The sequence below is a fragment of the Heterobasidion irregulare genome (genome assembly GCF_000320585.1).
Source record: "Heterobasidion irregulare TC 32-1 unplaced genomic scaffold scaffold_02, whole genome shotgun sequence".
NCBI classification, from domain to species: Eukaryota; Fungi; Basidiomycota; class Agaricomycetes; order Russulales; family Bondarzewiaceae; genus Heterobasidion; species Heterobasidion irregulare.
This window is the reverse complement of record NW_009258198.1, coordinates 2,479,724-2,493,937: the sequence shown is the minus strand read 5'-3', so window position 1 is coordinate 2,493,937 and position 14,214 is coordinate 2,479,724. Positions and strand designations below refer to the sequence as shown.

General features: G+C 48.9%; 8 protein-coding genes across 8 annotated transcripts; 2 read left to right on the top strand and 6 right to left on the bottom strand.

Moving 5' to 3' along the window:
* Positions 1-55: 55 nt before the first annotated feature.
* On the bottom strand, positions 56-1,610 carry HETIRDRAFT_60319 (glycosyltransferase family 58 protein; the record flags this gene model as incomplete). The annotated part of the gene is made up of 6 exons (XM_009543542.1): positions 56-260; positions 311-446; positions 498-910; positions 967-1,272; positions 1,324-1,423; positions 1,475-1,610. 6 exons carry the CDS (start codon positions 1,608-1,610, stop codon positions 98-100), a joined length of 1,254 nt encoding a protein of 417 aa, XP_009541837.1. The 3' UTR covers positions 56-97.
* A 227-nt stretch (positions 1,611-1,837) lies between these two features.
* HETIRDRAFT_122293 (uncharacterized protein) lies at positions 1,838-2,600 on the top strand (the record flags this gene model as incomplete). The annotated part of the gene is made up of 4 exons (XM_009544489.1): positions 1,838-1,998; positions 2,151-2,170; positions 2,229-2,443; positions 2,508-2,600. The coding sequence occupies 4 exons, from the start codon at positions 1,838-1,840 to the stop codon at positions 2,598-2,600; spliced, it is 489 nt and encodes a 162-aa protein (XP_009542784.1).
* HETIRDRAFT_443702 (uncharacterized protein) lies at positions 2,577-7,446 on the bottom strand. Its single transcript, XM_009544488.1, has 13 exons — positions 7,426-7,446; positions 7,239-7,367; positions 6,961-7,187; positions 6,830-6,906; positions 6,685-6,779; positions 6,515-6,630; positions 6,373-6,458; positions 6,279-6,321; positions 6,127-6,214; positions 5,396-6,094; positions 5,293-5,333; positions 5,059-5,229; positions 2,577-5,005 (listed from the first exon to the last, which is right to left on the bottom strand). The coding sequence occupies exons 2-13, from the start codon at positions 7,266-7,268 to the stop codon at positions 2,746-2,748; spliced, it is 3,933 nt and encodes a 1,310-aa protein (XP_009542783.1). The 5' UTR covers positions 7,269-7,367; positions 7,426-7,446; the 3' UTR covers positions 2,577-2,745.
* A 117-nt stretch (positions 7,447-7,563) lies between these two features.
* HETIRDRAFT_432531 (uncharacterized protein) lies at positions 7,564-8,765 on the bottom strand. Its single transcript, XM_009544487.1, has 7 exons — positions 8,662-8,765; positions 8,523-8,609; positions 8,401-8,461; positions 8,279-8,346; positions 8,177-8,230; positions 8,050-8,124; positions 7,564-7,999 (listed from the first exon to the last, which is right to left on the bottom strand). The coding sequence occupies exons 1-7, from the start codon at positions 8,705-8,707 to the stop codon at positions 7,644-7,646; spliced, it is 747 nt and encodes a 248-aa protein (XP_009542782.1). The 5' UTR covers positions 8,708-8,765; the 3' UTR covers positions 7,564-7,643.
* A 565-nt stretch (positions 8,766-9,330) lies between these two features.
* On the bottom strand, positions 9,331-10,442 carry HETIRDRAFT_310226 (uncharacterized protein; the record flags this gene model as incomplete). The annotated part of the gene is made up of 5 exons (XM_009544486.1): positions 9,331-9,562; positions 9,616-9,736; positions 9,787-10,113; positions 10,176-10,307; positions 10,373-10,442. The coding sequence occupies 5 exons, from the start codon at positions 10,440-10,442 to the stop codon at positions 9,331-9,333; spliced, it is 882 nt and encodes a 293-aa protein (XP_009542781.1).
* Positions 10,443-10,880: 438 nt separating this feature from the next.
* cdh2 (cellobiose dehydrogenase 2) lies at positions 10,881-11,965 on the bottom strand (the record flags this gene model as incomplete). Its single annotated transcript, XM_009544485.1, has 6 exons — positions 10,881-10,982; positions 11,036-11,335; positions 11,386-11,485; positions 11,538-11,746; positions 11,796-11,860; positions 11,887-11,965. The coding sequence occupies 6 exons, from the start codon at positions 11,963-11,965 to the stop codon at positions 10,881-10,883; spliced, it is 855 nt and encodes a 284-aa protein (XP_009542780.1).
* A 360-nt stretch (positions 11,966-12,325) lies between these two features.
* HETIRDRAFT_414960 (uncharacterized protein) lies at positions 12,326-12,882 on the top strand (the record flags this gene model as incomplete). The annotated part of the gene is made up of 4 exons (XM_009544484.1): positions 12,326-12,388; positions 12,443-12,503; positions 12,558-12,661; positions 12,724-12,882. 4 exons carry the CDS (start codon positions 12,326-12,328, stop codon positions 12,880-12,882), a joined length of 387 nt encoding a protein of 128 aa, XP_009542779.1.
* A 433-nt stretch (positions 12,883-13,315) lies between these two features.
* Positions 13,316-14,177, bottom strand: HETIRDRAFT_414959 (uncharacterized protein; the record flags this gene model as incomplete). Its single annotated transcript, XM_009544483.1, has 8 exons — positions 13,316-13,358; positions 13,411-13,431; positions 13,485-13,564; positions 13,614-13,723; positions 13,777-13,800; positions 13,849-13,897; positions 13,971-14,054; positions 14,112-14,177. 8 exons carry the CDS (start codon positions 14,175-14,177, stop codon positions 13,316-13,318), a joined length of 477 nt encoding a protein of 158 aa, XP_009542778.1.
* Between the last annotated feature and the right edge of the window lie 37 nt (positions 14,178-14,214).

Genomic DNA, 14,214 nt, shown 5'->3' with positions numbered 1-14,214 from the left:
CACGCTTGCAGACTTGCCCGATATGGTCATAGAAGCGTATACCGTCATTAACGATAATTTAGAAGTCTAATGAAATTTATTTCACAGGTATATGCAGTCAATCCGTCTTTACACCACTATCGCTCTGTGGCGTGTCCATTGGGTACCCGTGCCACACACCAATCAGAGCAAGGACGTTCGCTGTTACCAACATCCCGGATGACACCACTGTTGATGGGTATACATTCCAAGCATATTCAACAGCGCTCAAGATGCAGAGCCTGAGGAGTCTCTCAGGCGAGCAACAAAGATGAGAGTGTGAGGTGCTTACTTTACGAAGGTTGGGTACGGCGTTCGCCACAGTAGAAAGGGTAACTGCTGCGCGTACCAAGAGTAAAACTGATAATGAAGTGAACGAGCGAAGATGATTCCAATCAAATTCGCACTGAAGACGATGGTAACGACATCTAAGGCGCGCAGTGAGCATTGTTAGATCTGGTTGCTAGCTAGCCACCTACCATCTGCAGTTATTTGAGAAACCCCGCTTGCTTTCATAGGATTTGTAAGAGCCTTCCGCAATACCGCTATAAAGCCACCATCCTTGTAGCACCACTTGAAGAGACCAAACGCTATCAAAACAGAGGCATGACCAAGGAGCAAACCTCGGGCCAATCCTGGGCTCAGGAAAGTAGCCTCGTCGAGGAAGCGCCAATTGACCGTCCATTTGTAGAGGAATACTCGAGAGAGGTCGAACGCGTTCGCGAAATACGGCCAGGGGTAGTCACGCAAGAATTGCCGACAAATCAACCCTTGTACGAGTGTCATGATAGCCACGAGACGAAAAGTGTCAAGAGGCCCTCGACGCTTGACACAGATAACCAGGATACCAGGCAAGCACAAAAGAGCGGACATCTTCACCGACACCGCAGCACTAGCTCGTGATACTATGATGATTGCGGTCTAGCAAGAGGTGATGTTGAAACTTACCTAAAGATGACCGCACCGAGATCATAAGAACCAGCTGCAAACGACAGTACTGCCATCTGTGTCAGAACGACAGCCCAACAGTCATTGAAGAGACGCAGCACGAATATGGAATGCAACCTTTTGCTCAACGGCAAGAGAAGGATGACCCAGTTTGGCAAAGCGCCCGCCGTCCGATAGATGGCGCATGAAAGGACCAAAGACACTATGTATAAACCAGCGTATATTTGCTGTGCGAAGGCAATATCCAATCCTGCGCCCGTGATTCGATACAAAAGCTCGTGGATATGGACATGCCCTGCGGGATACCTACACGAAGACATGTAACCCGACTAAGCATTGAGTCAAATAAGAACACACACTAGGGGCCCAGTAGGTCCAGATATGTTTGAATAATCGCGTTCCCCTTTGATGTATAGTTGAACTTGGTACATGTAAGTCTCCCAATCAATCTCGGTATCTAGATAAAAGTAAATATCGGACGGCATCATGCTAGAATCCGTGCACGAACAGGATACGAAGCGAATAATGAGTTGTGTCAGTATTGCATCTCCTATGATGACCACCGCTGCTAGTGCCCAGAACAACTTGGGGTCATACAAGAGTCGACGGACCGCATTGGTGATCGAAGAGGTGAGCTGGAGCATAGGCCGTTCTGTCACACCTGTGACAAATCTCATCGAGGACCTGGGCAAACTATATCCCGATCAAGACTCAACGTCAATTTCGGCTTCTCCCGCCCCTCAAAGCGAACCCTCTCTACACACTACTCTGCAGGCTACCACTTCTTCACTTTGTTCATTGCGCAACCTAGTCAAGGGGGAGCGTTACGAGGTGCTGCGCAGCTGGCTCACAGCTCGTTTTTGACTCGGGTATGCGGCGCACCCGACCGCTACCCGACACCAATCCTGAGCTCATTGTGATCGAGACACCTGGCTTATGTTACGAGTATAGGGTCGAAAACTGTCATTTAGCTCAAGATGGAAGCCGAAGAGTTGAACAGGGGACATCAAGACTGAGCTGGAAGGATGGCTTGTTTGTTGCTATCGCTGCTTTCATGTGGCCCTCGGTATGTATAGTACAACAATTTCTTGCGAATATGGAGTCATCATCTCCGCCCAGATATGTTCCTATCGGCTTGCTTTGATTGGGTTCATTATAGTACTGGTATCATTTGTATATGCCAGGTGCACTCAAATTCTCTGGGGTATAGCTCTCTCATCATGGACGGTGCATTTGCATGCTCAATGACGCTGTTCCATTAGAATCAATCCTTGTTATCCCTCCGCATGGGATTCAATTCGAAACTCATCGAGGTTTTCCTCCATATCCTCTTTTCGCCTCGCGCAGCTTTATACCTCTGATCATCCTGCAAAATTTTGTAATCAACGAAGGCCTGCGGAGGTGGGACGTTCGGTTCTATCTTGCGGCCATCAAGAAAGCATCAAGCGGCGCAATGAGTATGGAAGTAGCGTACGAGGTAAATTATCGAATGATATTCATAGTAGTACACGCTGCTCAACTTGTTCTGGGTTTCTCATTAGAACATTCTTCCCCGTTTTCCTGTTTTGATAGAAGTATACCACGGTATACATGGCAATCTTCAGACAATGAATGAGGACACTCAAAATCTATAAACAAAGATCGAAAGCGAGCGTATAGCAGATGTGAGCACGACAAAAGTAGAGTGAGCTTGACGCTTGGCGTCCTGCACATGGGTATCAAACGAGTAGTAAATGCTGTACGAGTACACCGATGCATCATGGCGGGAGAAATGTGTGATTAAAAAGGTTTTGCGTTATCCTCACTTTCGTATGCGCTGAGCAGGTCATCGTACCCCTCATCATCACCTTCCTCCGCCGCACTTTCTGTAGTCCGCCTCGGTTCCCTTGACTCTGTAGAAACCTTGCGCGTCCTGGTAGGGTGACCATCCGCGGAGATCTTCTTCGTACGACCCTCATGGATGTCGTTCGAGACCTTGCGGACCCGCCCTTCTGACGAAACTTTTCTAGTCCGCACGTAACCTTCGCTATTTCCTTCTGTTGAGATTTTCCTTACCCGTTTCGGAGATCGAGGCGACGGGGGAGACGCTGACGACGATTGGTGACCATCATGACTGTCGTGTGCCATGTCAAACATTGTTGCTCGCGGTGTCATGGCACTATCATGATCTTCGGGCCACTCGGGTGGGGCCAATGTGTTTGGACTAGGGGGTTTAAGGTCAGGAGAGTTGTGTAGCATTATATTGGAATCTGATTTCTGGATTCGCAAGTTTGCGACGCGAGCAGGATTACGCTTTGAACGAGCACGCGGACTTCTAGATGGCGTTTGTGCGAATGAAGAGTCAGAAGTGTCCTCCAGCTGTAGACTGGGTGGTGGAGTTTTCTTGCGGACAATCTTCTTGATGTGCACTGGTGGCTCTAAAGCTCGAACATTCGACTCAGTGAGGACCATCGACCCGCGCTGAGATTCTGCACCAGTGACTTCAATACCACTAGAGAATCGAGACGACGGAGGTGTTGGCGGCGGTGGGGAGGCTGGAATGGTATGAGGAGAATCCGGAATGTCCCTTCTACTCCAACCTCTGCGAGCAGAATCGTCCGGACGATCTCGCACTGCTGAGAGGCTGCGACTTGCCATTCGTTCAATCCCAGCGGAAGGGCTCAGCGTGCCGCGGTCAGATGAAGAAGTGGGCGAGGTTGGGCGTCCCCGGTGTGTTCGAAAGGCCGGGGCCATTGGCGAGACGGATGCTCGATGGAGAGGCACCACTCTACTTTCGGTAGCGTCTGACTCTCGATCTGAACGAGGTTCGATACCGCGGGATCGGCCGGCTACATCGGACATTGACGAAAGAGAGGACTGTGAACCTCTGTGACTGAGGTGTGGCTTGCTGCGCAATACCTCCGACCAATCTCGTTGGTGGCCTCTGATAGCCACGGAGGGAGGACGAACGGTCGGCGGAGTGCTCGTACCCCCTGTGATTAACGAAGACGTGCTCAGTAGAAGCGGACGTGGTCCCTTCTTGACTTCAGGCTTTGGGGAGGGCGTGGTGTGAATACCAGCGAACGACGCGAGAGAGTCCCGCATCCCCTTCGCTATGACCGCAGCGCTGTCTGCCGCCGACGATGGAGTATCTGGTTTGGTAGGGGAAGACACCGGACTCCGTCGAGGTTGCGGAAGCCAGCTATCTCGTGGTGGACGGAAGAAAGCGGGGCGAGTCGGTGGGGAATACGACTCTTTGCGATCGGGTCCAGGCAAGGAGCTCCTGCGGTTGTCATCATCACCCTTCTGATGACTTCCATCACTGACTGATCCACTCCGCGGCTTGTTCACGGCCTGCAATGATAACGAATCACTAGGAGATTGGGTGGAATTTCCGCGGCTACTCCATGCTTGCATGGCCTTAACTCTCCAATTAGTACCGACTTTTGCCAAGGTAGCAGCTGTATCCGAGTCCTTGAACTTGTCGGCATAATTCCAAAGAGACCCGGGTGAGGGGGGAGCAAGGGTATCCCTGGACCTCGCGCTGTGTGGCGACGGCAAAGACGGCGAGACGGGGGCTGGCGTTAAAGGAGAGATCGGAGAAGGTGGAGGCTCCTGATTAGTAATGCCTCTCCAAACAACGTTAGCCCAACGCGATGTGAGTCCAGACGATGTCGGTGCACTGGCCGCAGGAGGGGTTTCTGTTTGATCACCATCATCAATTTCTTGTTCCTCGTCAGAATCAGACGTGTCCGGAGAGGAGTTAGGAGAGGAAAGCTGGTTTGTGAAACCTTTCCAAACGGTATCCCTCAAACGAGACCCTAGGCTGGCATTGAGAACTGCAGGCATTCGAAGAAATTGCTCTCGCCTCTGAGCAAGCTCGGCCGCTGTTTGGAGGACACTCTCCACGCCTCCTGCCGCCTCGATTGAGTATATCTGTAGAAGTGCCATTCCTTCCACGAATGCGTCGTTCAGCTCCCAGGCTCTTACTGGTGAGGGAGGTGGTAAAGAGGTCTCGTCAGTCCACAGACCAGGAGAACGACGTCCAGACTTCCCCAAACTGGTTTGATCTCCATGAATAACATTTTGTCATTTATAATGATGAGAACACACCGAAGCAACGGGCCTTTGGCACGAATAAGCATGCTTGTGCAGATGTCAAGAAGGTATTCTAGTTTTGGACAAGCATCCCGGGTGGTCATGGGACGAGAGAACAGCGCATCCCAGATCGAGAGAACAGACGATAGTGGGAGTGTATGAGTGAGGATTGGAGCTAGCCATCGACTGAAATGGGTTCAGATGTTAATGGATCAGGATCGTTGCGGAGAATCCAGAGACTAGACATACTAAGAATAGTGTGGTAGACCTGGGTCGAGCCCCTTGGCGCCCTAACATACGTGCATTAACATTGTCAGTGAACTTATCATAGCAAATTCTGGAGAGATGTTACCAAATCCATGGAGAGGTCCGGGTCTGCCCATGCGAGTCGTTCACCAAACTTTTTCATCCACTGATTTCCTCCTTCCTCGTCCTCCAGTTCAGCGAATTCTCCAACCATTGCCTCAAATAGCCAAAATGTATCAGCTTCAGCATGTGCCAAATCCAACGGTTCCACTTCTTGCGTGAGAACCAAGTAGAGCGGTATAAGGAGGGAAGCCATGTGGGGCGAATGATTGGCGGGGTTGAGACATGAATGAACATAGAGAAGCCGGATTAAAGCAGAAGCATGCTTTGGGTGCACGCCACCAGTATTGAAAGCTGTCGAAGGAAGTAACATCGTTGATGTACCAAGCTTTGGCCGTGACGCAGAGTCAGGTGAAGTGAGCGAAATCTCAGGAATCACTTCTGTATCAGACTCTAGGCGAATTTCCGGTATACCCTGAGAGCCATCGTCGGCATCACGAGAATATATCGCTTGCAAGCGCACGTCCAGGTTCGCAGCGCAGCTAATCCTGATGTCATCAGGTGCGGTATCATCCAGAGGACACAACGCCGAGACTTCTGGCTCCTCTTGCAGTCCTGAGAGGAGATTAGGTGGAACGCGAAATAAGTCCTTGACGGCGTTTGTTAAGGACGCGTCTAGTGGAATCAATGGGGTCGTGGGCGGAGCTAGACTGGAGAAGGGTTCAAGTAAGCGACGAATGAGATCCTGTTCACGATAATGTTAGTCGTCTCATATACATAGACAGGGTAAAGGGTTATACATAGTAGCTGTCTCGATGTTTCCGGGCCTCTCCATCCCATGATGCTTTCAATACCGGTAGCGTACCTAATAATAGCCTGATGCTCTAATTTTAGAGTATACGGAAGCGCCAAGGTTGATCATATCTTACCTCCACGTCCTAGGCCGCAGCCAAGAGGGAGATGCAGGAATGCCTGTTAAAAGCATGACATTATTAAAAAATCGCACGAGGTCAAAAGACGTACCATGAGCGCAGACCTTGCGTAGACGAGGCATGTCGACAAGAGGCGTCGCATCAGACCTATCGAGAATCTCCGAGATTGCGTTCAACCTTCAACGAGTTCCTGATCAGCAGACTTCAGCAGCGTCCTCGTATAATAGACTTACACATCGTCTGGCCGCAATTCAGGTGTCCATGCTACGCCGTAAGACCGCGCAACGTTCATGAGATAACTGTCAAGGTCTGCAGCTGATGCAGATGGAGCTGATAAGGCGCGAACAACCTATATATAAAAGGTTGAAAGGAGAATGAAGCAGCTAGAGTCGAAGCGACGGACATGGGAGGAAACATAATTGTCCCGATTGGTGATAGCAGAATGAGTGAAATCGGATCCAAGGCGATGAGCCAAAAGATCACGGACAGCGTGAAGGTCTGGAGTGGGGTGTGAGAGCGACAAGGTATGAGGCTGAGATGCGGCATGCCTTTGAAGTCCGTGTGTGGAGCAGCAAATATGATAGTTGATGCGGCTTCGACAATAACTGGACTTGGAGGTATGTCGCTGTGGATATTGAGCGTCTGAGACGGATTAACGGCACCACCGAGGCAGACGTACTTCTCCAGTTCATTCAATCGCTCAAGCAGCACTCCAATTTGCATCTCCAACAACTCCAGTAAGTCTCCATAGATTTCGTCCTGAATCAACTTTTGAGCCTTGGCACGCGCCAGTGTCGCGTTTCCTTGCTGTAGTAAGATGGATATGTCCCTGCCGACAACTTGCCCTTGTGCATCCTTTCTGTCCCGTAGTTGACCCAGCCGCTGTGCCGTCAGGCGGAGTTGCGCCTGAGGTAGGCATTTGAGTTGGTGTGCACGTTACAGTGTTATACAACACACCTTGACACGAGTGATATCCCATCCACTCATGGTTTTGAGAGGGCGTTGTCGTGACTATTCGTGAATAGCGATGTATACTTTACAAAGTGGCCAGCGGAGGTAGGAGTAAGGTTCGAGAAGATCAGTGGCCTGAGTCAATTCAGGAGTGTGAGAGCAAGAGGCATGAGCAACAGATGACACGCTCAACCTTGCTACCATCTAATATCCGGCGTTGTCTTCTGCGTTTAGAATGAAGGGTGGCCAGCCGTCATGCCAAAAAGTGTCATTTAGACCGACTGGCAGAATCCCACGCATAATGCCCCCGACAAAAATCAAATTCATCAATAGTAGCAATGGGCGGTTACAATTAGCAGGTACAGCATGCAGACAGCAGGGTAAAAATACAAAGAAAGAGTACACATTGAACTAATAATACCATAGGGGAAGCCGTTTGGAAAGTCGACCTGATGTGTGTTTGCCTTTGTTACTCCCTTCGTCGCCGACCTGACTGTCCTCCAACATTGATGGTTCCAACGCATCGGCTTCTGATGGCCGTCGAGACGTACTCGGCACGCTACTAGTCTGATTCCGTGTGAGATCTTCCGTGGTGCGAGGTGCGAGCAAATCATCTGGGAGTATCATAGGTAGAGTCGCTCGTCTATCAGTCCGCTGTAGTTTTTGTGCTTCTTCATCGTCGCATTCCAGGTCGACAGCTTTTGTGTGGCGGGGGAGACTAGCACGGCGAAATGCATACACCCCGAGGCAAGCACCATAGGCTAACACTGAAAGTATTTTCAGTCGAAGGATGAAATCTAAATGAACTTGTACTCACGAAATGCTGGTGCTACCCAGCTAGCAACCAAGATGTACACGTTTAATAGCTGACACACGCCTTGGGCATCTGAGGCTTTGAAGTATATGGAAGGTCAGTAAGTTGCAATACGATGGCAGCGACTTACTGTTAGGCGGACATTGTAACGAGGGGTTCCAGACCGCAAATGCCAGGGCAATCCCTGCTCTACGTTGACGAATGTTCTCATAATTTTAAGAGCAGCACGCACCAATGTGACATATCAAAAGCAATAGCAACCTGGCACCATCTAACCATGTCCTGAATCTGCTCAAGATTCTGCGGGGGGCGTGATGTAAGCTGGGTGATTGCAGTTCGCAAGGAAGAACAAACAATATGGGAAGGATGATCACGGTCATGACATTAACGATAAGGAATAAGATGTTGAACGTATCTATACGATCGAATGTTTGAGCAGACCAGCCAAGGAAATAGCGCATAGTACAACTACTCACGTTCTGATTGATCGGATATACTCCAGCGCGCATACGAGAGATAACATAGCAGGATAATCCACGCAAAGCATATCAATATTGTTACAGCTAAGAGTGGCATTGATATAGAGACATGCGACAAGGACGAACTCGGACTCACAAAAAGCCACTGTTCTTATCTTTAAAAATACAGGTGAGTGTTCCATGAGCAACCAAAGGACGGATAGGTAGAGAACCAAGGCTTCAATGAAAGAGAGACGAAGGATATCCAGCCAGTGGTATCCAGAAAGGAAGATGATAACAATTGTCGCAGCGATCCAAGAGAGTGGGTGGAGGAGAACCTCAATCTCCACACGTAGATTTAAAGCGAGTGGCACATAATAATTGCCGTGGCAGTAGAACAATGAAGGCCCAAGTAAGATTCATCCGAACAGACATGCGAGTCCGAAGCAAGATGAACGCTGAAGATTCCTATTGTTCGTTAGCGTGGGCACGTGATCAATATTTCCTAGTGCGTCCCGAGCACCTCGTTCCACTTTCCGGGCACCTTCGGATATCAGCCCTGCACAGTGTGCATGCGGCTCGCCCCGGACAGGAGCATCTGTCCTAAGATAATTGGCGGTACCAGTTTATGCCTGGATAGCAATGGAACACACAATCAGAGGAACCAAAATAAAGATATGATTGCGCGAAAGTTCAATAAAATGAACCTAGTTGGTCGACAAAAGCAGTACACATTATGCAGGCCTTCACACACCATAGACTATATGAAAGAATACAGAGGTGCACGAGGACTTGGAACTCCAGGAATAATCTGTCCAGCAGATCATTAAGTAACAGTGACAATTTCGCCCTTGCCGTCCTTCAAGATAACAAGCTCACAATCGAGCTTTTCTCCGGTATCAAGGCAAGTGATATTAGTCGGATCGACAGAGTCCGTCTTGATCATGCGTTTTTCCATGAACGATCGTCCCAGCACGACATCAAAGTGTGACTCCTCGGATAGAAAAACTGAATGAACGGTTTTCGTGTGGCCAATAGTGATCGGCCATTTTCCGATGCTGAAAAACATCTTGTCAGCCAAAACAAAGATAGAGAAGAAAGATAGCTCAACTTGACCAAACCACCGTAGCCATAATGACCCGGTGCTGCGTCGGCAGGGATGAACCCATGTCTCATTGCAAACTTTCGGGAGACGTAGACATATCGGTAGCCATTCTTCAGCAGCATTCGGACTGAATAAATGGTTTCAACAATGGCCTGAGCATGAGAATAAGATGCATACTATCTGAAACGGGCCCAATACTGCCCACAATCGTCCTCACACCATTCTCGCTATGGAATTTCTCAAACTCCTTCTTGTGTTTGGGCGTCGCGTCATCATCTATCTTGGCAACAGATCTCTTGCTACGAACGGACGGAATTTCAACGCGAGAACCATTGTGAGAAGGGCCTGCCTTTCGATGAGGGCGAAAGAAATAATAAGAGGGGTTCTGGTAAGACGAGTCGGATGGAAGGGGTTTGGAAGGGTTCCGGAGATATATCGTTGGAGTATCGTCGCCAGAAGGTAACAATTCACTCATCCGCCAGACGAAAATCGTGTAGTCTGCATCTGTGATCACCAAAGACGATATAAGTCGGCCCGCAGTACAAGTGTAGCACTTAGGGGCGTACCATCGTCAAGATTCCAGACAGATCCGCTCCATTCATACTTCAACCAATTGGCTCCAATACGCTGCCCATGATATCCAGTATGGGCCTTTCTGCTGAGTTTGTCGAATAATGCAGTGAGAGATTCTTCAGCAACTGTTGGCCCACGGTGAGACTTCGCTCTGGAGCCTATACATGAGCCCATACACGAACTAACCTACCTGAATGTATGATCGCAAACGAAGAGGATGGTGTATGCACATTAAACACGGATGGTTTGTAAGACACCATGAGTGAAGATCAGTGTGGGGGCAACGAGAAGGTTGTAGCAGGTGAAAGACAAGACCAGCTGGCGGCCGCGGTAAGAGAATGGATGTGTTCATGACGTCAGGTGCTGCTTCTATTTAAATACTAGGTGATAAGTGTCATCGTGCTTACGCGTCTTCCTCTCTTCTTGCCTACATGTGCCATGCTGTACCCGGAGCGCCGTGGTAATATCTTTGGGGATCGACAAATCTGGCTTCAGACTGTCCCAAAAAATATGACATCCGACAAGCAGGATCTACAAGGAAGGATACCTATTTACAATGTCTAGAAATAAAAACAAGACATCGAGTCGTTCCCTCGTACTAAATCACCTGCCCATTGTCCGCCTACATAAATGCATCCATGTTCTAGATTGATCTCACGAATCATACGTTAAAGACATTCTTAAACTACCGTATTTGATCATAAGCATTGACTATAATATGGGGCTGATACGGCTGTGCAGGTTGAGCCAGATGCACATATGGTAGGTCCCGTCCATCCCGTGCCACCGCATTGACCATACTATACGCACGAGATTCAGTCTCTGAACTAGACAAGATAAGATAGCACATTACCTTGGTTTGAGTTGCGCCTGCAGCACTGGACGTGGCGGTAACAGAGGTCGAAGTTTGAATTGTTGATGTCGGAGCCAGAGTACTCGATGTGGAACCTCCACCAACGTAGCTCGAATATGAAGAGGAGTGTACCGTGGACAGGTCAAGGCCGAAGAAATCAAAATCATTGTGCTCAGTGAAATTAGAGGCTACGTTGGAAGGATCGTCAACTGGAGTATCGGTTGAAGCGACGTATGCAATGAGTTGAAAGCCGTTAAGGTTTCCGGAACCGATGGAGCCACCTTCCCATACTGTGCAGTTCTGAGAGTCATCGTTGAGTATCAAGAAAGGTGGATGATGCGAATTCAAACCTGACACCGGAACGACGCCTTGATATGTGTACTGTTCACAGTAGAGTCTGGGAGCAACGTGATTTTGGGACCGGAGTAGAGCAAAGGTTGGACATAGCCCCTGAGACATGCAAAATAAGTTTGACAGCAAACACACAATCAAATTCACATACGCAGTCCATCGAGGACCAAAAATGATTTCGTCCCCGTTTGGCCATAGAGTGAATAGGAGGCTGTTCGCCATAGTACCGCCAACACTCAGCCCAGTCCATCCATAGTTGACAGGTGCGACGAGCTGAGCGATGAATTCAGTTGCGTTGGGAGTAGTGGCAGTCGTGAGTGGGGGGAATACAAGGCCGACTGTGATATCGAGTGAGGAATCCTAAAAGTTCATCAGTTGTCGATTGAAAGCTGACGACCGGATGTCCTACGTAGTAGCCCTGGTAACAAATCCCACTGCTGGAATCACAGTAGGGTGAGTTGCCTTGTGCAGTGACTGAGATAACGTATCAGTGGGTGTACGGAGGCAAGAATGTGTCAAGAATCCCTTGCCGAAGCTAGCACAAGCTATGAAAGTGGCGAGAATCATTCCCGAGACCATCCTAGTACAGAATTTTCAATGGTGAGTTCAACCTGGAGCGAATCTGCTTTATATACTGAGGTTAGGTTTGAGGTGGTATCCATGCTCCAAGAGGTTACCCCTAGCATTCTCCGCGATTGTAGCGACTGAAATACAAGCATATACGGCTCCAGAGATTGTTACACCAGGATGCCTTCGCGTGAAGTGGGAAGTCAAAGGTCCGAAGTTGTGGCTGAGCCGCGTGCCGCTGGATAATGTTCAAACCCCGACGAGTGTACTCACAGATTTGTCTTGGGCAAAAAGAGCAGCCTGCACCCTCGTCTCCACACCTTCGACCAAGGATCAACACCAAGTGAGGTCACCCACAAAACTTCTATAACAATGTCGGATCCTCAGACTCGCGGAAAAGCTTGGCCTCTTGCCCCGGCTGACTTGAACAACCAGGTTTGCCTCCTCGAAATATACGCCCTCGGAGAATCTGACTTTTTCTCGATTTAGATCCTCGATCTTGTTCAGCAAGCTGCCACTTATAAACAGCTTAAAAAGGGGGCCAATGAAGGTGTGTATATCTTTACTCTCGGATGGATGATAATGTGAGCCAATCATCCGACAGCGACGAAAACCTTGAATCGCGGTATCGCTGAATTTATCATCCTGACGGCAGACACGGAGCCGTTGGAGATTCTTCTTCATCTTCCCCTTCTGTGTGAAGAGAAGGTGCGTCAGTCTAACTTCATATGACATACTCAACGCCGACATCTTTCTCCGCTCCCTACTAGAATGTGCCTTACATCTTCATCGAGTCGAAGGCAGCTCTCGGAAGGGCTTGCGGTGTTACGAGACCCGTCATTGCTGCCAGTGTCACGACAAATGAGCAGCGAGAGCTGCAGAGTCAGATCCAGATCGTGAAGAAAGCTATCGACAAGCTCATGGTTTGAATCAGTATGTATTGTTGTCAGTGGAACCATTCAAGGTTCTCTCATTCTTCACAAAGCTGTGCAATGTAAAGCGGTCTTTGTTCGGACATAATTATGGACAGCCGTGGCGAGTGCAGAAATTCTGGTGTCCTTATCGGATGACAGCCCAAGTGATGCCGAAGTGTCGCCAGCTTGAATCTACCGCTACATGAGGCACCACTTGGCGGACGATGGCAGGATGCTATTGTGAGATTTACCACCCACAAGATGATACCATAGATGCAAATATGGACCCTGCCAGATTTCATAGCCCTCATGTCGATCGAGAAGAAACTTTCAAATGATCATACAAATACCAGTTTAACGACAAGAAGACGAAGTACAAATAACACCTGAAAAACAACTCATATACAATTGCAGACTCGGGAAACGATATATGACGCCAGTCACTATGTCACTTAGGTATGTTCTCGCGAGCTTGCTGTCGCACTCGTCTCCTAGGGGAAACCAAATGAGCTACGGGTATGTTAGATAGAGGATAGCACCCACTCATATGCAGCCTTGTCGTTCCTGCGTGATGGTTAGTCAGTAAACGCCACAGTGAAGTCGCCGTGCGTACTTACTTGAACATTGTGTAGGCATCGCTTTGTGCAGGGTCATTCACATTCGGATCGTTCAGCAGTGCTTGGATACCCAAAACGATCTAAGGAAGTATTAGTCCATAGTGCCACACAAGTTTACGTAGGGCACACCTGTTTGATGGTGATCGCCGCTTTCCAAGATTTCTCCTCGTCCAAGATTGATAAACAGACGGTGCCGGAAGGGTAGACATTGGGATGGAATAATGGGGGCGAGAATTTACCTATTAGGTATTTGTCAATACTGCATTACTGGCATTACATTGTACCTGCTTACACTTCGGCGGCTTGGTTGGATAGTCTGACGGAAAGTCAGTTACATACTGAATTAACGCGCCGTTCTGCGCACCTTCAGGAAATATCATCATCAGCTTATACAAACCTCCCTCCCAGGGTGTCTGTTCCATAAGAATCACGCGTCGAATGTGTTCAGGGCAGATTGCGACAGAAGAAGTGCCAAAAGCAACTTACCCCTTCTTTTCCTGGAATGCCAACTTCCCACTCCATCAAATTCATGGAGCCATCTGGAGCCTTTGTGGGCTTAGCATAGAATCCCTGCATGGAGTACACAAAAGTCTCATAGCGTGCGGCATGCTAAATCACTGAACGTACGAATGGATGATCCTTCCTCCACTGTTTTCGCTCTTCAGTCAAACGTGGACGGCAGATACCTGACATGCTGCTCTGGTTGATAGGTCCTTGTTACCTACAGTAG